This window comes from Gymnogyps californianus, chromosome 4 (assembly GCF_018139145.2).
Source record: "Gymnogyps californianus isolate 813 chromosome 4, ASM1813914v2, whole genome shotgun sequence".
Lineage (NCBI taxonomy): Eukaryota > Metazoa > Chordata > Aves > Accipitriformes > Cathartidae > Gymnogyps > Gymnogyps californianus.
In genome coordinates, this window is record NC_059474.1 from 12,397,478 (window position 1) to 12,425,396 (window position 27,919).

Consider the following 27,919-nt stretch of genomic DNA (forward strand, 5'->3'; position numbering starts at 1 on the left):
ATATTTGCTGGTAACCTACATGGTAAGTTTCCAGAGCATCTTTTTCTAACATTTAATACTGTATTCTTCTGAAGTGAAATAAAATGTTCTTGTGCCTTGAAGGCATGAAGAAATGGCTCTGGAGCACTGGCTATAAATGAGGGGACCTTCTGCTCTATCTCAGTACTTCAGGTTGTTGGGGCCTTACATTTTGTCCTGATAAAAGACTTCTGAACAGGTCTTTGGTTCTCGGAGGGGGCCTCTCGCCACCCCGCGTGATCCTGCCTTTTATGCTTGGCATGTTGCAAATCTCTGCTCTTGATGTGGCAACTTCTCATGCTCTCGAGGAGAAAAGAGAAGGATGGTCAAGGAAGTGCAGATCACCGGCTCCTTGTCACAGCATGCAAGTCCCGCTGAGAAAATGGTCGTGTAACCCTTCACAACCTCCTCCTAGTACACCAAGACAAGACATACCTCCATCAGAGTGGGAGGTGAGGCTGAATTCAAATGATTCTGAAGCTCCTAAAGACCCTTGGCAGTGATCTAATATGTATGTGCTTATATACAACTGTCTTTCAGTGGAGGGTCTCACAACTGTTCAGTTCACAGGAACGTGATGTTACGAACTGGGAAACTTTGTATTTCTGGGATGGGGCTCCTTTTCTTGCATCCCTTTTGCTGCCACGGTGAAGCCGGTGGCTATCACACGCAGTTCAGCATCTCTTTTTTGTGAAGAGCATAGCTGAACAGCTGCACTCCCACCAGGTTACTACATAAATGTTCATCAAAATTACACTTTACCTGCTTTAATGTACCTAAATCCTACTATAGAGGAGACTTCTGTTTTCAAGAACACAGCATATTCTTTTACAATGCCAAAATAAATAGGGGGTAGGAGACAGGGATAAAACAGAGCTAACGAAGATTTTCTGCTGAGTGAATGTTTGGATTGTAAACTCTACGGGAGTTTGGACTGTATCCACACTTGTGTTCTGAGGAGGCTGATCTCACTGCCAGTGTCCAACAATAAATAAGGTTTTGCAAAGAGAATAAATAAAGTTTTGCAAAGAGAGATAAGGCTGCAGCCTGTCCAAAGCCAAAAGGCAGCAAAGAGGCTCGTTAAGAGGTGCGGAATCTATAAGAAAACACAAAGAGGCATGCCCTTGGAAAATGTGTGCAAATTAGAAAAGAATTTCATAAAATTAAGTGAAACACAAAATAATAAATAAACTATGACCCAGACTATTCCTTGCACTCAGCTTCCCCCTTGTCTTCTCTGCTGATTCACTGGTGCCAGGGCATGCTCCAAGTGTAGGGGCAGAAATAGGGACAATTAGTGATGATGGACTCAAATATTGCTAAGATGCTCCCAAAGCAAATGCAACACTTTCTTCCTATCTGCCCTTGTCTGAGTGCACTGTTGCCAGAGATCCATCTCATCTAACAAATGCACAAAAAGAGAAGCCTCACCCCATCTGTTTGGTGGTCTTGGCATAACCTGCCCTTCTGGGAAGTTTCTTCTTAACCCCTGAGAAACAGATAACCCTGTTTGGTCTTTGTCCTACCCAGTGATCCAGAATTATTAGCAAAAAATATATTCTTTGCATCCTTGCTGATATTTTATATTCATACTTTTCACGTGACAGTTTTGTATAATTTCCTTTTATCTGTTTGTTGTCTTTCAGTTTTGCTATCTTCTTGCTGTTTAGTTATTAAGAGGAGTAAATAGAATCCCAGTGTCCTGTTTTACATCATTATCTTTACACTTTTTCCTTTCCTAAGGCAAATGGATTATGTTTTTGGTTTTTCTCTGAAGCAAGTCTGCCTGATCTTTTAAGCATTTTAATCATCTATGCATGGGTTCTGTGAGCAGCATGTAGCATTATAAAAATTAATGTTGTTTCTGTCCCACTGCTTATACATTCTCTGTTCTGTTGCTGGTCGTGGTACATGAAGGAGATGTGTCCACTCAGTTTTCTTTTTTGTCATGTGGGATGGAGTGTGGAATCAAGACGGCAGGGACAGAAAGAGACTGGGGAGGTGCCATAGGGCACATCGGGAGTTGCTGGGGTGTCACTAAGAAGTGACATGGCGCTCTCTCCTCCGTGTGGGCCATGCTGGGGAAGAGCAGGAGGGAACGACGGGGGAGCCTGCAGCCCAGCAGAGCTGGTGGGGATGGGCATTTCTTGGTTTCTGCGTCAGCTCGTGGGTGAATGATGGCAGTGACCTTTCCCCGCAGCATCAGGTAAGCCCACAGTTGAGGCACCCTGTATGAAAATGCAGTGTAGAGAGCAGCTTTTCTGAGCTCCTTCCTAAACTTTCTTCCCAATTTTCCCCTTCCCAGACTTCGCGTTTTTCAGGTTTCTACCATCTGTATTGCCTCAGTCATTTTCTTTTATTTGTTTTTACTCTCCTTAAAGTTCTTATGTTACTTAGCTTCATATTGTTTACTTTTAAGTGGGAAAAGTTTGAAGATATATATTTATTTGTTCCTTTGGAAAAACTTCACCATTACTTAGACCACCTAGAAGATTAAACCCTGCCAGGGTACCAATGACCCTTCCTGTGTCTTTTACTCAAAGGAATATACTGTAAATGAGGATAAATAGCAACTTCTTTTCTTCTAATGCAGGGAAGGTTAGAAATGACTGAACAAATAAGACAGATAGGTTTGGTTGCTTGCTGGCAGACCTTTGGGATCATACTCTGGTTAGCTACATTTGCAGCATTTTTTCTTCTTGTCATGCTTTCAGATTTGTATGGTTGCAAAACCATTAAACTGTTAGATGGCATACACAAGAATTCTTATGTTGCTTTCATATGTGTGTTTTAAAAAACATGATATAATGATATCTAACGTAGTGTTTTTCTTTAGTGGATATCAAGGTTCAAAACAAAAGGGATTAAAATTATTATCTTTATCTCCAATGATGGGGAACCTGGAGGATAGAGAGGAGATATCAGTTGCTTCAGTGCATCTCACGGGTCCGTGAAGAACCAGTAGCAGATCTACTGAGTCCTCTATTATCTTCCTTTTAGTCCTCTATTTTTGGGGAGCAAAGGTGTTGGGGCACAGCCTGTCATTTGACTACTTCCTAGACTTTCCACACAGACTTTGCAGCCAGGATTGTTTCTTCTTTAAATAAGTTTTTGAGATGTTATTGGAGCTTCTTGAAGCAAAACTGTTTGCCCGAGTGTTTGGCTGAAGGCTGCAGATTCTCTAACTTACACTTAAATAGGTGCCCATCTCTAATTTACACTCGGGGAGGTGTTTGCTGTGGTAGTCCTCAACTGCAAATCAGAATATACGGGGCTTGCAAGACACTCCCTGACAAAATGTTATATTCCAAACTTGAGATATTTTCTGAAAAATGCCATCTGACTGTGATAATTGCCAAAGAGCAGTGTTTTTCAGGCACTGTTGCTGAACCTAAAATTTATGTCAAGAGCTCAGTGAACCCTTTTCGCTTTTAATTTGAAGCTCTGCTGACAGCACTGCTCCATTGATCAGCTGCATGGATCATTGAACTGTGGCCTCACAGAGCACGCTTTGGGAAACTGCTACCAGAGCTCAAAAGAGTGATATTATTAACTCATGATTTGCTACACTTAAGTAGTGTTCCCAAAGGACCAGGGTACTGGACTGAGTTTTCAGAGCTCTGAATTCGTCTCTGGCTTTGCCATTTATTTCTGTAGTGGTCTTAGGCAATTGCTTTTCTCCAGTCACTTAGTTGTTGTTCTTTTTACCCTAAAGAAAGATAGTTGGTAAAGACTTGATGAGGCTATGGAGAAACTACAATCCTCAATTTCCACTTAGCTGTCTGAAGCTGGGCTTTTATGCCTTGTTTTTTCTTCCATAAAGGGAAGATAGCAACACTCCAATCTGAAACCTCCTAAGCTGGGAGGCTTAATGAATATTCATGCAGTGCTCTGAAGAATAAGTGCATAAGAATTTTCCAAATAATAATCACACCTGCTGACTTTTATTCCAAGCCCCCTTCCACCCTTGCTCTTTCATTATTTCAAAATATACTCTCTCTGTGCCGCAGAACTGAGACCATTGCTTGGAATTTTATAATGAACATTTCAGAGTTGTGCATGTAGTTTGCTTGAATATGATGACAATTTTCACCTCTTGTTTTACTTCTCCATGTTCTTCTTGTTTCAGACTTGTAGGCTACAGTGGGATACAGTTTCACCGTAGTCTGTGAAATAATTTTTGTCAGTGTCATCGTGTCGGAGAATTACACTAGCCACATATGGCCAGGCTGCGCCCTGGCACGTGCAGCAATCAGTTGGTGGCATTGGTGGGGGAGATGTGTTGGCGTGGTTGAGCATTTTTATTCTGAAGCATTTATTCTTTCTCAGTATGGGAGGGTAAAAAGTGAAATCCGAATAGTTTTAATTAATCCATGCTGCAAATAATCTCTGGCTCAGCTTGAAATCCAATCTTCTTCCTCACTACTCCTGGACTTAGGTAAGCCATTTGCCTGCAGGCTAGTGCAAGCCAGGAATGTAGATCTGGGGGCCCAACGTGGCCTGTGATTGTCCTCCCAGGCCAGACTCCTTGGGTTTGGTGTGGAGCATCGTGTGCTGAAATTGGGTGTCCCTCTGAGCCCGCACCTCCCCGTTTGGCAGCAGCACAGCATCGTTCTGCTCCATGTCAGGCTAATTAGGTGAGGGGCCCCAGGGGCTGAGCGCGCTGCCAGGATGGCTGTCAGCATCTGACTTCTCGCCAGCCATCTGAGGCAGTTTGGCGTTATAGATCGAGGAGAGGCTGGAAACTAGAAAATCATGAATGCTTACATGGTTCTGCCATCATCATCGTCGTTATTATTATTTATTAGCATCTGCACATCTGGTCAAGCCATGCTGCAGCATGCGCAGAGGCAGCTCCTGCCAGTGGGGTCTGACTCCATTCACAGGGCTGTGGCCCTGGGGCAGCCCTGCAATGTCAGGCAAACCTGCAAAGTGGTGTAGAAATTTATTAATAAAATTAAATATTCTTAAAGTTATTAATAGTGTAATAGTAAATTCTATATGCTTTGAATGATTTTTTTCTGATTCTCTAATACAAATATCTAATCATTTACTATATAGGGGTTTGGGCTTTTTTTAAGGTTTAAGGAAAACTTATCTCTTCTTCAAAAAGTCCTTAAGGACTTTCCACTGCATCCAGGTCACATGATTTAGATCCACATTTTAATTACAAAAGCCAAAGACAAAAATAGACAACACTGTCAAAAAAGGATAAAATCAGTCAGATTATCTTGAGAGGGCCACAGCTTGATTTGGATTTTCAGATGTGCTAAGGATTAGATTATCTCAGCAGCCGTTGACATTGGGAGAACTTTGCCATTAATGGGAATCGTTAGACAAATGCTGTTTGGATCTGAGATTTTGTCTCAAACATTCCATGTTACACATTCAACATGGATATATTTGGTCTATAGGGCTAATTGGATGTTACAGCACAGAAATGATGTTGACACCAAATTTGTGGACTTAGAGAACTGCAGAACGTGCAATTTTCCCCATCGTTTGCTGGTGTCCCCAGGAGGGAAATATCAGGTATTCCTGCTTTAGGATGTGCACAGAACTGCTCCAGTGTGCAGTGTGGATGGGACACCAGCCCTCGATGTGTCCTACCTCTCCTTGTGATATGTCAGGAAATCGGACACAGAGGACCACCTGATTCTTTCATACTGAGATCCCCCACTATTGCCTGATCCTAGGATAAAAGGGATTTCTAAACAGCTTGAGTGTGGGACTACAGCCGCATGCAGCTCCACAGAGCATTCATTTAAGTACAAGTAGATCTATGGTGGTGTTCCACCATAAAGATACTCTAGCATAACTAGGTATTGCACCTAAAAACTGTATCAGTCCCCTGCTCCAGTCCATCCTGTGGCCGCATGAGCACATGTGCCAGCCCAGAGAAGAGGAAGGAATGACAGCCTGGATTTGGGAAGGGTATGCACGGCTGCTCCTTTTGGTGGCAGCGCTGAGTTATGGTCTGTGAAGGTCTTTGTGGTACTAAGCCTGCCTCAGTTTCCCATCTGTAAACCAGAGAGAGTGCTACTTTGTAACCCAAAAGGGTGGTAGGAAAATGAAATACTTAATGGCTCTACAGTGCCTTGAGAATGTAAATTACTTTCTAAAAGTTACGTGATGATATTTGCTCTCCTGCTTCTCTCACTTGAAAAATTGCAAAGTTTTTTTTTAGAATCCATGCCTTCATCATAATTCATTTCTTGATTTGGCTGTTAGTCAGTTTTCATCAGTTTGCCATCTGGAATGAAAAGAAAGTGTAAGCTGATTTTGCCTTTCTTTGTATGTCTCAAGAAAAATTGGGGCAAAAAAGTGTAATCATGGGAAAACAGATTAAAGCAGCATAGAAGAGAAAAAAACTCTTTACCACAAGTGCATGTTTGCATCTTTCCTATAAATAAACTATTTAACTGAGATAAACCTTTTTGTTTTTCTTCAAGGAATACTGTTAAGGTTCATGGACTCTGAATGACCCATCTCTCCCTTGTTTTTCTTCTCATGCTCCTTCCTATTCACAGGACAGCCTGGCCTTTTTGAAGCACCTTTCTGCCATTCTGAAATGCTCCAAAACAAAGGCTTATTTAAATAGTTTCCATTTTTCCACTGGCCTTTTCTGCCTTTTGCCAATTGTCTGTTGTCTTGCTGCTAGGAGGTGAAGGAGTTCATCTTGCATTATTTTATTGCTTATTTGTATATATGTTGTGAGCCTCTGCAAATAGGGGAACAGAACTGGAAAGGATTAGGACATGATGGAGCATTTTGTCCTTTCTTATATTTTTTTTAGTTTTAGCAGCTTATTCAGTATAACCACAGTGCTCAAACTATAGCTTATGAAAAAAAGGTTGCAAACTTTCTTCTTAGAAGTTTCTTCACTGCATTTTCAAACTGCTTTGAACAGGAGGGAAGGGGTTTTGGGGTTTTCTTTAGATATATACATTTCTCTAGAATTCCCCTAAAAACTGTCAAAGTGGATTTGACTGCTTGCCTTCTTATTGTAAATAATTTCTAACTCAAATGATGAAAAGTACATGTAGGGTAAAATCATTTTTACTAGGAGGCTTTTAAAAATATCCAATTTGATAATGTTCCTATAAGCAGTTTCCAGCATGTCTTACATCGGAAAGAAGAGAACAGATTTCTATCTCAGAGTTTTTCCCCTGAAGCCTGTGAAATTTGTCCTTCTCTAAAACTAGTCTGTTGCAATTTATATATAGGGAATACCTCTTTGAGACTTTCTCTGGATTAAAGGCCACAGAATTAAGATTTGTATGAGTATGCTAACCTCAAGGACTTTATGGGAGTATATAGTTGATTCTTTTCACATTTCTGCTTTTCTTCATGCAGTGCAAATCAGATGCAAATAGGAAACTATTAGGAGTAAATGATCAAGATGATAAAATGCCATTTTAGTTGTTTCCTTAACATCCATGATTGGCAAACAGCCCCTAGAAATTGGGCTAGGAGATGTAATTTATACAAGCAAGACCAGCCCTGAGTTTTCTGTACATTTGCTTGTGAAAGACATTTTTATGTTCTTTGAAAGAGGTTTACACTTTATTAATTGACTTTTTAGCTCTGATGAAAGTGTATGGGGGAAGAAGAAGAAGGGAAAGTAAGGGAACACAGACTAGGAGGAGGAAGATTCTGTCCGATTTGTTTCAGGGTCTACAATTGCAAATGAAGCATTTTGGTCTCTCTTGATGAAGGACAGATCCTGTCAGATTAGAGGCCACTGTCACCCCATTTGAGTTGCAAAAAGGGTTGCATGCGTAGTCTAATAATTATCTGTAATGCTGAGGAAGACAGATGTAGCATTAGCTTCTGATTCAAGCAACCACCGTATTAATTTTCAAGTGAGCAGCAGCAGAAGCAGATGGTGAGATGAGGCAAGGATGCAAATGTCTGCCATCGATAGCTTTTACCTTTGTGTAATAGCTGTGGCTGATGTTGGGCTGAGCCGGCGGGGCCCGATCGCTGCCCAGCCGCACCAGCTGGTCCTTCCCCAGCGTGGCCGCTGAGGGATGCTGCACAGGGCTCATCTGCGCATGGCTACAGGCGTGCACGGATTGTTTGTGCAGTGGGATAACTTTTATATAGAGTCAGCACATTTTTGATAATAACTGAGACCAACAGATGCAGCAGTCTGTGGTTTCCTAGTTAGGTTATGAGTCTGTGAAAAACAAAGCACATAAACCCAGGAAAATATGCAAACTTGCTATAAACTGAAATCCTTGCTGCTTTTTTTTTTTCTTGTGGGAGGGTGCTGGGGTTTTGCCTTTGAGATCTCAGCAGGATGACATTTGGCAGTGCATCTTCTTTGTTACTCAGGAATACAGGAAGAACTGGGAAGCACCTTTTGGCAAATATTGTTAAACAAGCCATCCAAGACCTTATCCAGAGATACAAGGCATGAGATCAATGGCACACTCAATCCTTGGTGAAGCTCATGTTGATCAGGATATTCCCTCAGCTGTGACAGAAGTCCGGTGAGGACAAATGGAGTCACAGTGATCCTCCTAGTCATAAAATGTGGCTTCCTTGCCCAAGTGATATTGCTGAAGTATGCTCAGAGGTAGCTGTGTAATTTGAATTGAGGGTTTTGTTCTGGATCCAATGGTCCATTTTTATCTTTATGGTATCCATCAGCTGACACAAGTGGGCAATCATGGGGAGAATATGCTGAGGATATGTGTAAAGTGGATTTTTTTTCTCTCCCGTGGCCAGATATTAATTTTTTAGATGCCGTAAAAGTGAGAAGCTGGTGTTGCTTGTGCTGCTCGGTTCTGTGGCACTACATTTTACAAACAGTAAATTAGTTCATTGACCTCAAAAAATGCACCCAGACTCAGGGTGAGTGAGAGCCTCTGGTAATGGTAACATTTTGGACATACATCCTCAGAGCTTTGAAATACTCCTGTATGGAATATTTTTTAGAATATCACCCCCCTGTTGGAAAGGGCCAGCTGTGAGGGGGGAGGATGGAGCAGGCGCAGCCGGCCGGGCAGTGCCCGTGCTGGTGTCAGGGTATGTCCCGGCAGCTGCCCTGTTCTCCCATCCTCAGTGCTGCATCCTCCTGCTGCTGGCAGGAGGAACAGACATCCGACAGTTTGCCTACTTTGCTCCTGTTGCACAGGAATGAAATTCCTGCCTTTTAGATGTTAATAACTAAAACACGGATATTTTTTTTCTATGAACTCATCCTGTTGTTGTGGTTAGTGAAACCGATCAGAAGGATTGGGACTTGTTTTTTTTACCATGGGAAAATGTTTGCAAGGTCTGGCCTAAAGGTAGATAAAAAAAACAGCTGCATGACGAGACATGGCGCAACTGTTAGGCAAGGGGGAATGTGAGGATTATTGTTGAAGGGACTGCTGAAAGAAAGAAGGATTTCATGGGAGAGAGGGAGCTTGCTTGGCAGGGAGAAGGGAGGCTGTTCCAAACATATGGGGCAGCGTAAGCAGATGTAGAAAAACTGGATAATGTGCAGAAAACAGAAAGCAGCCAAGGGGAGTGAAAACCATGGAGGTAAATTTTCCCTGAGATCTTGAAGGTAAGTCTGTCTAGCACAGTCTGTATTCCAAAGAGGTGTGCGGGTGATCGGATAGAAGAGGAAAGGTGGCTGGAGCAGCCAGAGAGAAAGGTGTTGGCGGCAGTTTATTACTGTTTGTTAAACATATGTTTTCTGGTTTCATGATAAATTCAAAGCACATCTATAATTAAAATGAAATCTCTGTAACAGACAAGTATTAGCTGTATATCCTAGGTTGCAATGAATTAGTTGAGCATCACTGAACCCATGAGAACTACACCAGATAAGGACCCAAAGTTTTTAATAAGGTTTTTTTTCTATTTTGTTGTGAGGGGAATTTGCTTATTTATTTATTTTATTCAGTATATCCTTAGAATATAAATATAGATTAATGTGTATTTTGTTTGATGAGGGAAATTCAATTTTAAGTCCAAGTTTTGTATTCAGGCAGATCGTATATAAAAAAACCCTACAAACAGTAGTTAAATAAATTTGTCAGAATCTGCATTTTTTCAGGCAAAGTTTCCTGCTAGAATTTTGTACTCTAAAGAAACGTCCCAGCAAACAGAACTAAGCGCGCTGTAGTCCACTTCGGTGCCCAGCCTTGCACTTCATCTTTCTGCACATCCAGCTCATCTTAAGTCTTCAGAATAACTGTTAGTAGTATGAGAAAGGTGGAGTTTTCTTTGAAAGCTTGTGCAGTATCCAGTATTTAATGTTCCAGGGATCTGACTGTGCATTTTGAAGGCTACCATGAAGAAATAACTTCACTAATTTCAGTGGTTCTGTCCACCTTATGACACATTATACAGTCAGTAATTAAAATGATGTATCACTTACTGATTTTTAAAGGAGGAGTTCATGGTTTGTATTTCACGCAATGGTCTGATACCTTGTTTTCTGCCTGATCAGTGCTGGAGACAAAAAACCACCATGTATCAGTACTCTGGTTATTGAAAATATTTGGCTTTACAATTAGTGTATTTCATATGGTTCACTGGGTGGCTGTTGGTGACATGGCGACAACTTCTTATATCAGATTTGTGGGGTCTAAATCCGTTCATGAAAATTGTTCCAGGGCATTTGTGATCCTTGCTCTACAGCATGCTCAGTTTCAGGCCCCATCATGATAATAGTGTTTTGCCAGGGCAGTGAACCTTACATGCATACAGCTGCATTTCTTTAAAACTCTCATAGGCACCTCCAGCATTGTGCTAGAATATTTAAATGAGGAAGTTTCTGCATATCTCTAAAGGCAGCAGTATGAGATTTTGTTACAAAATAGTGTTTTGAATTCCAGCACAGTCCGTAGCTCAACTGGCAAAATTTCTGTTGACTTATGGAACCAGCTTATTACTAGTGTATTCTTTAGCACCTCTTCTTTTCTAACAAATATGTAAAAATGCACTTTTTTGACTTCTAATTCTCCTATTTTAAGGAAATATAACTTAGTTTCTGGGACCTCAATTTTCATAGATTTCTAAAAGGTACTTGCTAATTTTATCTGCTTTTAGAGAGAAAGAGTAACCTTCACTTATAAACACATTTATGGAGACAAAAAAGGGGCCTTGAAGGTTGCTCTGTGGAGCTCCGTTAGCAGGCGTGAATTCCGCTCTTGGCGGATCCCGTACCTCTGGTTAGTGTGTTTGCTGTGGCCCTCCTTTGGAGCAGTCTCTGTCCAAGCCCAGAGGCACCTGGACCAAACCCAGGCTCCCAGCACTCACTGTGCCAGTCGGCACAGTAGGGTTACGGAGGGAACCTTTGGTCAGTCTTGTTTTGCATGCTGTAGAGGTGCGCTGAGTGAAGGAACTGAAAGGAATAATTTGCCTCTGGGTGGCTGAGCTCGACTGTTGGGTTTTTTTGGTCGGAAACTATAGAATTAAAAATGTATTTAATTTTCCTGTCTATGTAATAATCACGAAGGAGAACCAGAAAGAGGAGAAATCAGAGAGACATTGATGTATTTCAGAGAATTAACTTGGGGGCTACAAGGGGCAAAGGGAACTGCAATTCCCCATTTTAAAATTACAACTTTCCTACTTTATCACAGCTAGCTGAATCCATTGTTGAAATGCATATATTGCTGTTTTCAATAGAGAATATATTTCATGGTTACATTTACGGATCATGTGTGTCAGAGACAGGTCCAAGTGAATGGTACACCAAAGAAGTTCAGCAAAGTGATATAAGTTGTGTGTGTGCATGCTGGAGAAAAAGCTTTGAAGTCATTGCTTAGGATCCATGTCACCCATTGATGGATTTGTGTAGCATATAGGCTCTGCCACCAGCCCTACTTGTGTGTCACCAAACAGTAGGTCCTCACTTTCATTACATGCCTGATGCCTCAAACCCTGCTTTCTATTTTCCACTGCAGACCAGTGTCAGATCGGGTACTGAAAAATTTCTCCATTGGTACCACACAATGCCAGTGCAAGGGGCTACGTACCAAATACTATGTTGTTGTTGTTGTTGTTATTATTATTATTATTACATTATATGTGCTTCTTTGTGAAAACTTCATTTACTGTTATCATCTTGACTGTGTCTTGGTTTATGAGCTGGTTTCAGCATGTTGATTTTCAGTTCTCCATAAACCGATGAATGTCCTGGGACAACTTGTCTAAGACCTTGTTCCTTTTTGAGCATCAGACTGTGAAAAGCTGTTTTAGGTGGGTGCTTGTGAGGGAGGGCCAGTGTTATGAAAGAAGATGCTTACTGCAGGGTATTCTCCCTTAAGGTCCCATACATTTGTAACTGCTTCTCCCTTTGGTCTCTAAAAGTCTATGTTGGAGATGTAGCAAAGCTCACTTTCTTTCTGGCCTGGAAAATATGTCTAAGGGTACAGACTAATTAAATGGGAAGTTTTATGGTGATATTTATCACAATGGTGGGATTTTATGAAATTTCGGTTGCATTTATGTCCTTATTCAGAACAGAGGTCTAGGAATGAGTCAACTTGCATAGTGGGAGAAGGCGTTGGTTTTAGGACACCTGTTTATGTGTCCTCCAGATTTTTGAATGAGGCAAAGAATTGCAGCAGAGAAAGGATACTCTTGGTTTTCTGGCAGTCTAACATTGCCTTAGAGCACTGGATCCTCTGTGTCTTCAAGGTTGCATAATGAGCCACGCATTTTAGACTTGACTTCCCAGGAGGCTGACAGTGACCAGGTATTCCTCATTCCCTACGCATGGAAATCAAGGTCCTGTGAGCCACCCGATAGAAGTGCGGAGCACTCCTAATCAGCTGGTGTCCAGGAGAGCTGTGCTGGCACGAGTCAAGTTCTGCATGGTTTCGAGCACTTTCAAAAATTGGTTATTTCAAACAGGATCCAGAATCAAGAGCTCCTCCATCTCTACTCTTTCTTTATCTTAGTTCCTTATCTAAAATGAGGTGATACTGCCTGTGCAATTGTGCTTTGTAGCAAACTTAATTTCTGAACCACTTGGACAATCTAACGGTGAATGCCATCGAAAAGCTCACAAGAAAACTAGTATTTCTGCATTTATGGAACACGTAAAAGAGTGTGAAGTCTCTAAGGCCCAGAGCCACCTCTGGATAAGGAACAGATCACACAAGATGTTAAGTAACTGCTCTCTCTCTATCTCCATGATATTCACAGGGTTCAAGCATTTTTTGCTATGAAGGATTTGTTGAAACCTTGTGGAGCATTCTCTACAGATTTTTTTTTTTTTTAAATAAGATTTCTGTTTTTATGTTAATGGTTCTTCACCTATGGGGCATGAGTTTCAAAGTTACCTTAAGTCTAATATTTTTTTTCTGTTGACTACAATCTACCTCTCACATAATGAAATTCTCCAAAATAAGAATAAGGGGTGACACTAAAGGAGACAGAAGTTTCTTGGGGCACTGGCTGAAGGTGTGGAAAGGTCAGCTTTCCACATGAAGAGAGATTTCAGCTCTCACCATTCTACTCTCTGTCAGTGTAAAGTATGTTTCTTTGGTCTTATTTTCTTAGCATAAATCTGTATCAATGTGTACATCTATTTAAAAAAAATTTCAAAAGCCTGACAGAAAAAGCAGAACATGCTTCTATCCTTGGGAAGAGCATCAGACAATAAGCAATGCATGGTAGAAGTTACTCATTGCATAATGGACCCAGCAGTGAGAACTGTGGTATAAAAAAGTGTTGTAGGATACAAAAAAAAATTATTTTTTTCCATCTTCACATACAAATGTGAGGACTTCTGCATCTGTTCTTATGAAACACAACATTATCTCATTTCGAGCTTTAAATTAGCTGGAAACTGGAAGCCTAGAGCACCAGATTCAGAGTGCAAACTATTCTTGGATTGTACTGCACATATGGCTGACATGATCAGACTCAGGACTTCTTGAACAATTTTTAAGTTTGGTATTTGACATGTATAATAAAAATTGTATTGCTGAATACAAAAAATACCAAGTTATAATGTGCAGTTCCTACCATTGCCATATTTGTATTTATCATCTTTTTGCTGTTCTGTTTCTCCATTCCACTAACTTCATTAATTTACTGTCTCACATTTCTGCTGCATCTGTAATTATTCATAGCTTTGAAAGAAATCCTAACCTAAAAAGGGATCTTTGTGCAGCTGAGGACCCAAGTAAAGAACTCACGAGGTGTACTGCAACACTTTGCTTTCTTTTTACTACCGCGGGTTATTTGCTTCTGCGTGTCTCAGCCTTAACTGAGCCCCATCTCCTCCTGGGACTTGAATTCTGGGGCAGACTTTCACCTCCTACCACAGATTTTCTGTCTCTTTTTTGCATCATGAGGGAACTGCTTTTCTTTTGTGGAATCGGAGCCCGTTTATTAATTCTGTAGTGGCTGCTTATCTTTTGTGGTTTGGAGTAATGGAGGAGCTGAGCTAATGCAGGAGCCAGCAAGCAAGACCTGGAATGTCTTGTCCTGATGAGATGATGTCAGCTGATACATTTGGAGATGGTTAAATGCAAGAAATTTCCATTTTCTGCCCTAGTAGGGTAGTGGGAGTCTGAAAAGAAAACTCAACCTGAAAGCCCACAGTGAGCACAGAGGCAGGAGGGTGAGGCTCTTGCCCAGCCTGCTGGGCGTGCAGTTGGAGTGAAAGCCATGTTCATTTGCTTTACAAGGTATGTTACATTTATTTTGGGAACAAAAGAAACCTCATGTGGAAAATATACTTTTAGAGAAAGCCTTCAGCAACTTGATAAAGTCCACTGTAAGTTTCTATAGTTAGTTATCAGCATTTTTTTTTTTGGCTAACATGCTATGAGTTAAATGTAGATAATTAGTACTTAAATAAAAATAAATGCCTGTAATACTAATTTTTTTTCTTTGTTTGTTCTTCTTTTGTTTCTTCTTTCTTTTTTCTCTTTTTTATTTCTTCTTTTTTTGTTCTTTTTTCTGTCTTGTTTTCTCTTTTCTCTTTTTTCTTTTTTCCTGTCTTTTTTCCTTTTTTATTTTTTCTTTTTTTCTTTCTTCTTTTTTTCTATGCATCTGTGAACTTGCTTAAAAGGAGGCATTCCTCTCCAAAGTCTGTGGCAGTGCTTAAACACGGGTCTGGACTTTAAAAAATAAACTCTTTATCCATCTACCTTATGCTAATGGATTACACTCCTGCATTGCTGTCACTCATTGCATGGCTGTAGCTGATTGAGTAGGATTTTTGGCAGCTTGTTTCGTGTCCAAACATTCCCTAATGCTTTCCCACCTCTTGTTTTATCACCCAAGTATTGCAACAGCAACATTTGGAGCTCTGATAGCTTTTTCGGAAAGCTGGTTTTGTAAAAGCCAATTCCTTGAACACTGAAGCAGAGGAAAGAAAGAAAAAGAGGAATACATGTGGGTTGTGGCTGAAATGATCCCTTGACACTCATTGAGGTTGATCATAAATATGCATGAGACAGGAGGAGTTTTTAGTAGCTGTGTTTTGCCTCTCTTGCCCCAAGCTGTCTGGAAAGAGAGTTTGTGACAGTCTGGGGAGCTCCAAATTTTAAACAAAAGATGATTGTTATGAGTTTTTAGAGAGACTTAAATATCATTATTTTTATGTTAAAACACTCTGATGACAATCCTTGTATGTGTTTTACTTGCTCCATGCTAATGAAAGACTTCATCTACTATTTAGGGTTCACCCCTTTTTCATACACTTTTACCATTCTTTCCTGTAATGCCAAGATGATCATCTCTACTTTCTGGCACAGGTTTTTAGCATGATTAACAGGTAGAGTTCATCACACCTTGTACACTCTTATTATTAGGGCAGCAAAGAAGGGCCAATGCAACCAAGAGAAAACTCTCCTAGTGAAATGTCTTGTCTTTCCACTCTGTGTTCTTCAAACAGCATGCCTTTTTATTTCTTGGTGGATAGGATTTTGATACAGTTTTCAAATATGTCATCTAGTTTCTGGTAGCATATTAAAAAAAGTAGAAATTTTTCCAAGTGCTAAATACACTATCACTGCCTGCTTCCAGATTTTGTGTATTTCTGTGTGAAATTCTTTTCCTGGATAATGATAATGTAGTCATGAAAGGAACTTTTTCATTAATTACTGGATTTTTGTAACTGCATTATAGGATTGAGTGGAAGCAAGTTGAAGTGATTTTGTGTTTTTCTTCATAAAGATTTTTATCTTCTTGTGGCTCTATATTCTTCATAGTGTCTCTGATATTTGTATCTTTATAAAATACAGACATGGTTTCCCCAGCAGTATTCTGTTATGAGCTTTTTAATAAAATATTCAAATGACGACATTCAAAACTAAGGATGATGACACTATTTCAATAGAAATGGGTATAAACATGCAGTTCACACTCTGGTTTTGATTCAAAACTAGATTATATGTCTGGTTTCTCCACTGTTGCTTGTGTACCCAAATGCCAGTGAGGCTTTTTTGCAGGGTGGGAGTGTCTGTATGTTTCAAGAAGTTTTTACACATTGGATCTTAGTAGGCTTTAATCAGATTTTGAAACAGAATAATTTTAATCATTCAGCCAGCCAGCCATCGCCAGCTTTAATATTTATCTGAAGAAAGTCCCGAAGTATCATACTGTTAACAGAATATGGAGGCTTAGATTTTTAAGGGGTGAGAACATAGATGCATTGAAATTGGCCCATGTGGTGTATGAGTTAGAGAACATCTTCTTTATGTAGTACAAAACTGCAGCATGAACATTTTTCAGAGAATAAGTACTATTATAGGATTAGGTATGTATTTCATTTAATATAGCCTTGCAATAAATAACCATAAAGGCAAGGTTAAGGCTGAGGCATCCACTTTGAAAACATCTTAGTGGTTACCAAATATAGTGCTTGTGTATGTGTGTGTGTGCACACGCATGTGCATGTGCGTGCTTGTACTGGGTTGTAGTTAGATTGAAGCACACCTATTCTCAATACCTGATTTTCATATATAGCTTGAAGATTGGCATCAATATTACCCATAAATCCTATCAAATTTATTTCAGGCAGCTAAATGGGATCCGCTCCTGTGAAAGTAGGGCTCAAAATGCTGACATAGATTTTTGGCTTTCCTGGAAGATGTGCTTTAGGTAAATACAAGTCTCTCCACTAACAGAGCAGTAGCTAGATGAAAGTCTCTGGCCTGTATTGTACAGAAAGTCAGATTAGGTGATTTCTTCTAGTGGATCTCATTGACCTGGTCTGTTCTGGCCTTTAACATCTGTAAATGACAAACTAAACAGAGAACAGAAGATTTAAGCCCAGAGAAATTTGATTCAGTGATGTACAAGGAACTGATTAAGAGGATCTTCTAAAAATTTGAAGCTCAATTTTAATTCATATTTCTATGATAGATTTGTATACTGACATATTTTTATACATGCATTTATAATAGACACGCAAGCATGGAAGTGTATTTACTTTGTGTGGGGTTTGTAGTGTATGGACAAGACAATAATTAATAAAAATACTTCTTGTCATCCTTCCTGGATTTATATTTCTTTTTCTTTAAAAGTTCTTGAGCATATATTAGTCAACTGGAAAACACTTTTGGGTCATTTGTGGTATGGCAGGGTTAAGAGGTACGGTAATTACTGTGAGTGACCAAAAACCAATCTGACCATTCTTTTAAGGAGCTCATCCTTGTCTTTTCTTCTGGTTTAAGCAACCTTGAAATCATGTGTGTGATATAGCACTGCTCCTACAATTTTCTTTAATCAATTGGAAGTGAAAAATTTATATTCTTTAAAAAATGGTTATGGGCTAGTACCCATAAATGTAGATTTGGAATAATTGCATCATCATGCTCTTTCAATCCCAGTTGGTTTTAGTTCTGGTTTGGAAGAAAAACTACAGTGTGATGTAATTGCCTTCCTCTGATTATTTTTACCTTGGTGTATTCTGTTGCTGGCTTGCGTATATAGTTTTTATGTGCTGTCGTTTGAAAAACCTTAAAGCTCTTGAGAGCCAGTCTTGGAAAGTCTTCTGGATGTATCATTGTTTTTTTATTTGTGCATGGCAATTGCAGCAGCCCATTAGGGGCCTATAATTCCTATTGAGCATACAATGGACTTCTCATCATTTAATATGGAATGTGATTTTGCTCCTCAGTCGAGCTAAAATCTGCTTACTGTTGTGATTACCATCCCTGGGCTCCACCCTGCCTTTCACCACCTGCCACTTACAAGTAATTCCTTTGGCAATGAGAATACAGCCAAAACTGTCAAATAAATTGGCCCCTTTTTGTGAGCCTTCTGATTATTATTCTTATTTTGTGGTGATGTCAGATGTCCAAGGGTAATCTCTCACTGGAGGAGTATGTTTTTCTTTGGGACTTGCATCACCCTCTCATTTTTAGTCTCCATTTCAGAAGTAATGATTGCTTACTGAAAATATGCATTATGTGGATTTTCTATTATTCAGTTCCATTACTTTTTGTGAGCACATCATTACATTTCTAGGAAGGAGAAAAGAAAATTCTTTAATCCAGAAAATAAGCCAAAGATTGACAACAGGCAAACTTGTTTTTTCCCAAGTACATACAAGTTTATTTGTTGCCATCTTAGAGAAAAGAGTTTTCAGTTCCTTATTTTAAATACTTTAAATGCACTCCATGGCAGTATTTCTGTTCTCTGCTTAGGCAGCAAAAGTATTAAAAAAGAAAAGTGCACTTTTAAGATACGTGGAAAGAGTGTTTCTTACTAGCTGGGAGTAGTGTTTCCCTTCTTTCTTTTTGGAAGTTTGACATCATTGCATATATATAAAGTGAAATTCAGAACTTCCGTCCTTCACACTTTGATGTTTGTGATGCTAGTAACAACTCCCACAAAAGAAAATACAACCCGAATTTAATCCTGGTAGAAAAATAAGAGAAGCAATGTCTAAGTGTTCATGCCTAGCATTTTACAACAGCTGCTAACAATTTTCTTCTGTTGTCATACTAAAATTTTAAACTAACGTTTACGACTGCTTGCTTGAAGTCAGTGTCATATACCTGTAAGCTTACAAAGGCAGGAAGAGCAAGTCTTCTCACACTCTGTATTCCTTTATGATGCACTATTAGATATCTGAACCACAGTGCTGGACACCAGGCCAAATGTAAATGCAGTTACGGTGAATGTGTTACTAAGGCAGTGGTTTTGAGATTTTTTAAGCATTGTCTCACTGGTATCAGCTTCATCTTGTCATCCTTTATCGGTCCTAACCAAGGGGTTTTTTTAAATCTTCTGCTGGGGGCAGTCAAACTGCTTCCAGTAACTTAAGTGGCTTGGTCATTGTAGGTCAATGGACTGTGGTCACCGGTGACTGCAATGCAGATTTCCTCCAAAGACATAGAGGAAAGCCACGCGTTTATGGGATGAGGCCTCAGGAGAGATTTGGGCTGATGCCAGCTTCCAGGAGGCTCTCCAGCAGTGGTTTCCTATCTCCTCTTCTCTTGCTTACCTGTCTCTTTGCCTCATAACTCCCTCTTGCTCTGTTTTCATTTCTCATTTTACAATCTGTTTACGTTAGATTATAAGCTCCTGAGTACAAGGATCTCATAATTTTTAATAACTGAAAACAGTTATGCACACTGTGCACATCAGTGGTATCTGATGCTTTCATCCTTTTCTCTCTTCCTTCCCAGAAGTGAAGGTTCTCAGCAAAGAAATGAGGTTACTGTGGCACATGGTATTCTTTGATGAAGAGGAGAAGGGAGAACTCCCTTTCAGCCTGTTTACAGTCCCTTGCCTTAAAGAATCCAGAAAACATGCCATGGCAGACAAATTTTAGTGCAGTAATATATGCAACTACTGACAGTAATTTATATGGCTGTAGAACTACTTGAAAAATATGTATTTTCTGTACTGTATACTGATTAGATTTCACAATGACTGCCTAGATTCTATGGTAATGATAGCTTTTGAAATGCATGCATTACAATAAGTAAATATTAAAAGATTCATATATTCCATAATTAAAATAAAGCTCATAACAACAATAGTAATACATTTTATATTCAAAGCATATTTAAAAGCAAGAGACCACTAGACACTTAATGGAGTATACATCTTATTTCTAAAGTATATAATTTAAAAAAACCTAAGAGTTGATTATTTGGTTTAGTTGGTTTTTTAGGTCATAGGTCCTCTTTCTTTTTTCCTCCTTGAGTCTTGTGATCACTTGCCACTTTGCAAATCTGAACGTATACGTTCTTGCTTCAGAAAGCTGTATGATGTAGGTATATATGTTGTTCCATAATGTGAACAACACTGGAAGTAGTAGGGTTGTTGTGAAATACTTTGGATTTCTGACGGACTTCTAGACAGCTTAGACGGGTACAAGTGTGATGGCAAAAAAAATGCCCTGTAACCATGGGATGTTTTTCATGAGCCACATTGTGGAGTGATGTAGACAGTTTTGCTGTCATTTTGGATACCCTCTTTCTGCCTATATGATGTAAAAATCTTTGAGAAACGTATTTCCTGAAAATGTGGACAGTTTATATAATGGCAGTGCTGCTGCTCAGTTGAATAGAAGAACATATTCACCAAGAAAAAACTTGGGCAGGATGGTTGTATATGTGGAAATTAATGGTGTCTTCCAGAAAATATTTGCCCAAGTGTACTTCTTCAGGGATTTCTTTGTTAAGACGTTATTGTGCCTTGGTATTGCAAACTGGCATGTCTTCTGTGTCTGCTAGGAGTATGTCAGGTTTGCCAACGCAGCCTGAGCGTACTTGCAGGTACAGTCTGCCAATAAATGGAAAAATCTGCATCCACTGGAGGCGAGAAGGGGCCAACAGCCGCTTGTAGGGGTGTAGCTGGCATCTGCAGGTTTCCCTGCACAGTGCTGTTTTCAAGTGTAGGATAAAACAAATGCATCTTGACCAAGGGTTGTTTAAACATCCAGACACGTTCTCAGAAATGGAAAAAAGAATTCCAGGTTCACTTGGGTAAACAACTGTATCAGAAAAGGTTTTAGGAGTAGGGAAGATCTTGTAAGGGAGTAAGCAGCAAAGAATGTACTTTTGAGAGGTCTGAAGAGGCTTAGCAGTGGTCACCCTGTTAGGCCTTGAAAAGACTATAAAACAAATGTGATTAAGTAGAGAAAAATTTAAGTAGAGGCATTTTGGAATGAGGATAGGACTGAGATTAATCCTAGGTGTGGCCCTGAAGTGAACTGGATGTTTCCCCTCATCTTTTAATGAGGATAATGTCATCAGATACAAGTATGGAAATGTGAACTATTCTATCCAAGATTAAACCAAAACTAAAAACAGTGAGTCCACTTGAGCGAAGGGACCAGAGAATCTCAGAATTATGAGAGAACTGAAGCATGAAAATGAAGTTCAATACTATGGGCTTCTCATAAACCTGCTGAGTAGGTATCATATGATGAGGTTGTAACAAATGTGTGTATATGGTCTGAGCTACTACAGTTATTAAGACAATGCAAGACTTTAGAGGTAATTTGAAAGGAAAAAAGTAGAAATGTGCTTATAAAGTTTGTTGATAAAAAAATTGAGAAGCATTGTGAATACAGAGAAGGAATGTAATTTTTTCTAGAACAAATTGGAAAGCTTTGAGAGCTGGAATAGTAGAAATAGGATGAAATATGAAGTGCATCATCAGGAATCTGGGGAGTAATAAGAAATTATGCGATGGGTTGGGAGCTTGTCTTTGGAAATTATAAGAAAGACAAATCACTGTAAAAAAGAAATACCTGCTCTTTTTTACCACAGCAAACAGAAGAAATGAGATGAGAGAAAGCGAGAGTTTCCCTAAAGATTTATGAAAATATCAATGTGTCTAGAAGCTTTACCAAACTTTAAATTCGTTCTGCAGTTAGAAATTGTTTATTAAAGGGAGAGGAACCAGAGTGGCATTGACAGAAAAGCAGATGGCCACCACTCCTGCACTTATTTTTGTCTAGTGCTGGCTTGATGATGTGGTATGTGAAAAGAACTGTCTTTTCTGCATCAATTTTGAGATAACAGCTACAAATGCCAGTAGTGCTCGCTAATGGACTGTTCTGTTGATTTTACTAATGAATAGTCTGTTTCCAGCAGGGAGGACCATACATTTTTAAGAAATACTAGAAAGTAACAATGAATGTGAATAAAAGAGAATTAACTGTCTTTTTTCTAATGGGACTTTTTAGAAAAAGTAATTCTCTTTTTTTGTCTTTCAGCCATGGAAGAGTTAATAGTTGAGCTGCGCCTGTTTCTTGAACTTCTGGACCATGAATATCTAACTTCCACTGTCAGGGAGAAGAAGGCAGTAATAACTAACATTCTCCTGAGGATACAGTCATCAAAAGGTCGGTGTCAGGGGTGGGTTTTCTTGCTTGCAGAATGCACAGAATAAGTCTGTGCTCAGTGAAATAGCTTTAAGAGCTAAAGATAAGCCCTAAATTGAAGCAAGACAGAAAGACAGGGTGAAACCAAAGTGTAACTTTGCTGAATGCTTTCCTTCATGTTCAGCAGTAAAATATAGCAAAAGGCATACTGGAAGTATCTTGGGTGCACATGGGTGAATCCAGCCACAAAATTACATGCTAGATACAATGTTTTCACTGCTGCTGATAGAGTGGTTACTTTATTTTATTTGTGGCAGCAATACTATTTATGAGTTTTGATGGAAAAGTAATACTGCATGAGGGAGCGCTGGCCGCAGCACCATTTTATAGATGTGTGGGTGCTGCATGCTGCACCTCTGTCAAATGACCCAAATCCATCAAAAGACTTGTTATTGAGGTGGACTCTGGTGCATGGCTGATACAGGAGTGCCAAGCCAGAGCTAGGAAATGGCTGTCAGCATGTTTGGTTTGCATTTTGCAGTTACAGTTATATTCACTTTCCCCTTTTCTTCCTATCTAAAACCATTTTGATTGCACAATCACTTTTGTCTCAGTCAAGATTATGGAACTGAATGCAATATAAATGATTCACTGTGTATGGCAACTTTTCCACAGAGCTTATATGAAGAATATTCCTCACTATTTTTTCTAACAGTACTCTTATATTTCCTTACAGCACCTTTCAGTATGAAGTAGCATCTGGGCTATAAGACCTCTGTCTCTCCTACATTTGACAGAAATACTGTCAGTGTAAACCCTCAGTGTTTAGATTTTTGAAAAATACCAGAGTGTTGAAGAAAAATGCCACATTGTGAGCAGCTGCATTTCTCATGATTTTTTTCTTCTCCAGTGCTAAAAAAATATGGTCTTGTTTGATGCAGTGTTTCCCCCCTTCAGTAAAGAAATCATTTTGTCACAGGATTCAAGTTCAAGGAGATCAACTTGAAAATAATGATTGTCCTCCTTTCTGTTTTGACATTCTTAAAGACCCATCGCTATTTTTACCTTACTCCATAGAGAAGGAGGCAAGTACCAGTTTCACATATTGTGGAAGGAGGCTTCATGCTCCAAAAGCCGATCAAAATACACCAAACTCCCCTAAACCAAAATCTGTAGGTGAGAACCTGCAATTTGATATGTTTAGAAACAGCTGTACTTTACAGGAATTCAAAATAACCTCAGCAATGCTGATCTGACACTGCATGTTCTTCTTGTAATCTTTTCAACTAGATTTATTAAGAAAAACATTTGACTTCCTCAAGAAGTCAGACGACATTCTGTTGCCAACTTTGCAAACACAGGGAAGGGTTGTCATATCCTTTCCTTCTCAATTATGGATGGTGTTTCAGGACACAAAAGCTACAGCTCTACTGGTAAATTAAACAGTGCTGGCTATGTTTCTGGACCCTAGAACTCAATTATTTATGCTGTTAAATTATGGAGTGGTCCTTGGCATGAGTTTGGCCTGAGCTGACTTATCTCCTCCATCAGTTCCTAGGCATGATTTGGGAGTTAGCACAGGCAAAGATCTGTTCCCAACAGACAGTTCAAAATCATCACCCTCCACCTTGCTTTTGAGGGGTGAGAGATTTTAACCGTATGGATATCCATTTCTCTGTACCAGAGCGCCTTCCTAGCCGTGTTTAATTTATGACTCTAGATGTGGCCAAGAATAAAAAGACCCAAGGACGATAGCTTTCCACCTTTCAGCACCTACCATTTAGGTGTTAAAGCCTATTACAGGATCTATAACAAGATCCATTACATCCTATTACAGGATCCATCCATTAGCAAGATCCATACAAGATCCGTATATTAAGTGGTAGGACTTAGCTCAGTGCAGTTGTTACTGGAACATTTTATGCACTTCTAGTGCCTACCTTCAAGGAGATAAAGTTTAGACATTTCAAAGAAAAGTCGTAAAAGTGATTAAATTATCCAGAAATACGCCTTCGAATTATCCAAAATGAGATTTCATAATTAATCTTGATGTAGAAAAGGAATGACTGAGAATGAGCTCTTAGACTTACACAACAGTAAGTGCAATGGCTGAATGTTTGTTTCAAAGTGGAAATAAAGCATGTTTTGAGCATTGAAGCTATGAACTAATGGAAGAACTTCATATGGTCTGCATGCCATTGCTGGCATTTTATCAAGATGGAATATTTTGCTAAAAGATATGCTCTAGTTCAAACAAGAATTAATTCAAGGAAATCCCATAGTTCAGTTAAGCAAGAGGTCATAGGACTATGCTTCATGTGTCTATAAACTCTAGTTTATGGAACTGCAGTTTAAATAGAGTTTAAGGCAGCATGGTCTCTAAAAAAAGCATCCTGTTTCTCTCTCCAGGCTACTCATTCTTGCTCATCATGTATTGCATCTTCCTTTCTGCTAGCACAAGCATTATTTGCTTTTTTTTGCTGGTTTAGTCCTAACCAGTGTCACTTTCCTGGTCTGGTTCAACCTGAGGCCACACACATGCTTACGCTGGCACAAAGGAGAGGTTGGTGCAGGGACAGGAACAAGGCAGGGAGGGAGAGGAGCTGCCTCCTTGGGAGCTCTGCCATCCCATGCTGGCTTCAAGTGTGTGTGAAACTACCCAGGGAGTCATGTACTTTACTGGAGCTGACCCTGCTGCTTTTTTTATCAGTTATAACATTCAGTACTCCCATCCCTTTGAAACTATTCATCTCTTCATTAAAATGAAAAGCAATAAAAGATGCATAAACCCACAGTACTGTGTAACTAAGCTGAACTGTCATTCAGAGTCTGTTTTTCAAAATGTTGTTTTACTCCACCCACATAACTCCACGAGAGCTCTTGGGTCGCTGGCACAGTTTAAGAGGCCTGAGGACTATGCTGAGTTCAGACTCTTTATATGCATTTGCAAAAATCAACTGTGTGAATCCAACAGGATATTTCGATTGCTGGAGCAAACCGTTTAAGATCAATGGGGAATGGTAATGAAGGATTTGGGCAACTGGGAACTGGCTGGGTTCTTCATAACATCTGGAAATGGACAATTATGTTTTTCTTTGTAAAGGTGTGGAAATTATTATAATGGGCTAGTTGGCTTTTAGTAAAACATTTTAAACTCAGTAAGTTCTTACTTGGGGAATTCTTTAGAAATCTTTTGCCTTGTTTTGTTCCATCTCCCAAATGCACACTGTTTTCTTCATTTAATATCTATCAAGCAGAGAGAACTGGGCCAGGCAGATGTGTTCTTCAGGTCGTAGCTGCCTGGCCTCGACCTGCCCCACGTCCAAACCAGTGGTTACTCTGAATAGCTGGCAAAACTATAAACTTTATTTTTCTTCCTGAGCCTTGGCATGCCCAGTGTATCTAGGTCTGAAGAAAACACTTGGCATTTCCTTCTGAAACTCAGACTTTCTTCTAAAAAACAAAGACACAAACAGTTTATTTTGGAGTAAGAATTGTTCCTGGATTTAGTCATTTAATATGACTGTCAACATTGCCTGTTTTCCTTAAAGGGACCTGATGCCGTAAACCTATAGTGCTCACTTCGCTGTGTAATTTGGTAGAAGAAAATAAATGTTAGAGCAGGTTCTTGCTTAAACACACATAGTTCAAAACTGGGGAAAAACTAGTTTTACAGGGTCAATAGAATTCACTTGGAATACTTTTTTTGTCAGTCAAAAGCCCTTCATATTTGACTTCTGGTTGTTATGGAAGGCATGGGAGACTTGGATATGGATAGCAGTCATAATATGGATTCATCCTACATAAAGAGGAACAAGTGAAATTTATACTGAAAAAAAAATAAAAACTGAATGTTTCCCAAGACTAATCCCCCTCTTGATTTGTAGGAAGAAAGAAGAATCTGTGGCCCTTAGAGCCAGTTTATTTTATCAGTGTTGTTTTTCAATCCATGACTTCACAGCCAGTGGGACTGGGGTATTATGACAAGAAACATTTCATCATTGATTACTTTTTTGAGAATTATATGATCTTGACCAAAAGACATCCATTTGACTATGTAAATATATATTTTAAAAACTAAACTAAACACTAGGAGCTAAATTCAGTCTCGGGGTAGGCAGGGTACAATCCATTGACTGAATTTTTGCCAGAACATTGAGGAGGTGCACCCTAATCTGCCTTTTGATGTTTAGAAAAATAAACGCTATCATGTTCCTATGAAGTGAGTTCAACTGTGATTTAAATTATTGTGCCAAAAACTCAGAACGAGTGGGTCACTCTTCTCCCCTGGGAGGGAGATGCAATAATGATACAAAGGACCCTCAAAGCAGCTTTTACGTTCAGCTCCTTTTCCCTTTTCAAATGCACGTGGAAAACTATGGGATTATTTTAAAAAAATGAGAGGAAGAAGGAAATGGTGGGAAAACATGCTCAGTGTGTGGTTCTGTTAATGGTGAGTTGGTTAGGGCAATGTCCCCCCAGCAGCAACGTGCTCCAGGTTGGGGTGTCACAGTACCCTGCATCTCCTAGGACTTGTGCAGACTCTCACCATGGCTCCATGATCAGAGATGGTGGCAGCAGGGAGCCCAGGGAACATGGGTGCTGTGGGCTTGGCCAAATAGCTGTCACCATTGCTGCCAGGAAGGGAGGCAGGCAGGGTCTCTTCTTCTGCCCTCTTCCCCACTCCTTTGGCATGAAAGGTGATTTTGGACTCATTTCTGCGTGATGGCCTTGCCTATCCAAAATGTGCCATGGGAACAACTGTTGCTCGTCTCCGCTGGCAAAAGGCAGCCAGCCACATACTGCCACAGGCTGACCGTGTTTTATTCACTGTACGGTGCCATTGGGATGTTCACAAGTGTGGTATCTTCCCTCCATAAGTGGTTTATCTGTATGGTGGATGCCTAGCAACGTCTTTGAATTTTAGCTCTTTAAGTCTTTCAGTTCCAGATGGATAGGCAGTTCAGAATGATTTCCTGTAAATTTTTTCTATGTCTGGTATTTGTTGATCCAAATAGCATATATGTCATTATCATATAGAGTAAGTATGTGTTTGTTCTGCTTGATTAAATTCCTGAATTCCCAGCATTCTTCCAGTCCTGCCTCAGTAACTGCACTTGGGAGGTAGGCTGTGAGTAGCGCTGCTTGCCAGATTTCGGTGTGTGACAGTCAGATATGGTGTCCACATGTGAAAAAAATGTCCCGTTTGCATCCACTAAAGTGTTAAGTGATGTCTGTTGCTTTTCCACAGGTTTTGAAATAAAAGAACATGTACAGAAGCAAGAAGTCGCCAACAGTTTGCCGGCACCTCCTCAAATGCCTCTGCCAGAAATACCTCAGCAGTGGCTGGTGAGTGTTAATTTAAATATATAAACGTATATAAGAGAGAATATATTTGTAATAAGCACTAACAGAAATGGTTACAAGGGGAAGGAGCCTGCAGGTCCAGGGAAATGATTATTTCTCTGCCCTCCGCTCTGGTTGAGGGAATTGGGTTCAACTTGCAGAAGAGAAGGCAAAAAAGTCGCTATGATGAAATAAGCCCGGGAACAGGTCACCTGCGAAGGCTGTAGAATCACGATCTTTGGCAATTTTCAAAATTCAAGTGGCAAAAGCCTGAACAACTTAATCTTA

General features: G+C 39.7%; 1 protein-coding gene across 3 annotated transcripts in view; it reads left to right on the forward strand.

Annotated features, from left to right (window-relative positions):
- The window catches only part of AFAP1 (actin filament associated protein 1), a 129,659-nt gene that overhangs the window by 32,775 nt on the left and 68,965 nt on the right, over positions 1 to 27,919 (forward strand). For all 3 annotated transcript variants that reach the window (XM_050895449.1, XM_050895447.1, XM_050895448.1), the window contains exons 2-3: positions 22,178 to 22,306; positions 27,537 to 27,634. In XM_050895449.1, the coding sequence (XP_050751406.1) occupies positions 22,180 to 22,306; positions 27,537 to 27,634 (225 nt within the window). In that variant the 5' untranslated portion in view covers positions 22,178 to 22,179. The remainder of the gene's footprint in view (positions 1 to 22,177; positions 22,307 to 27,536; positions 27,635 to 27,919) is intronic.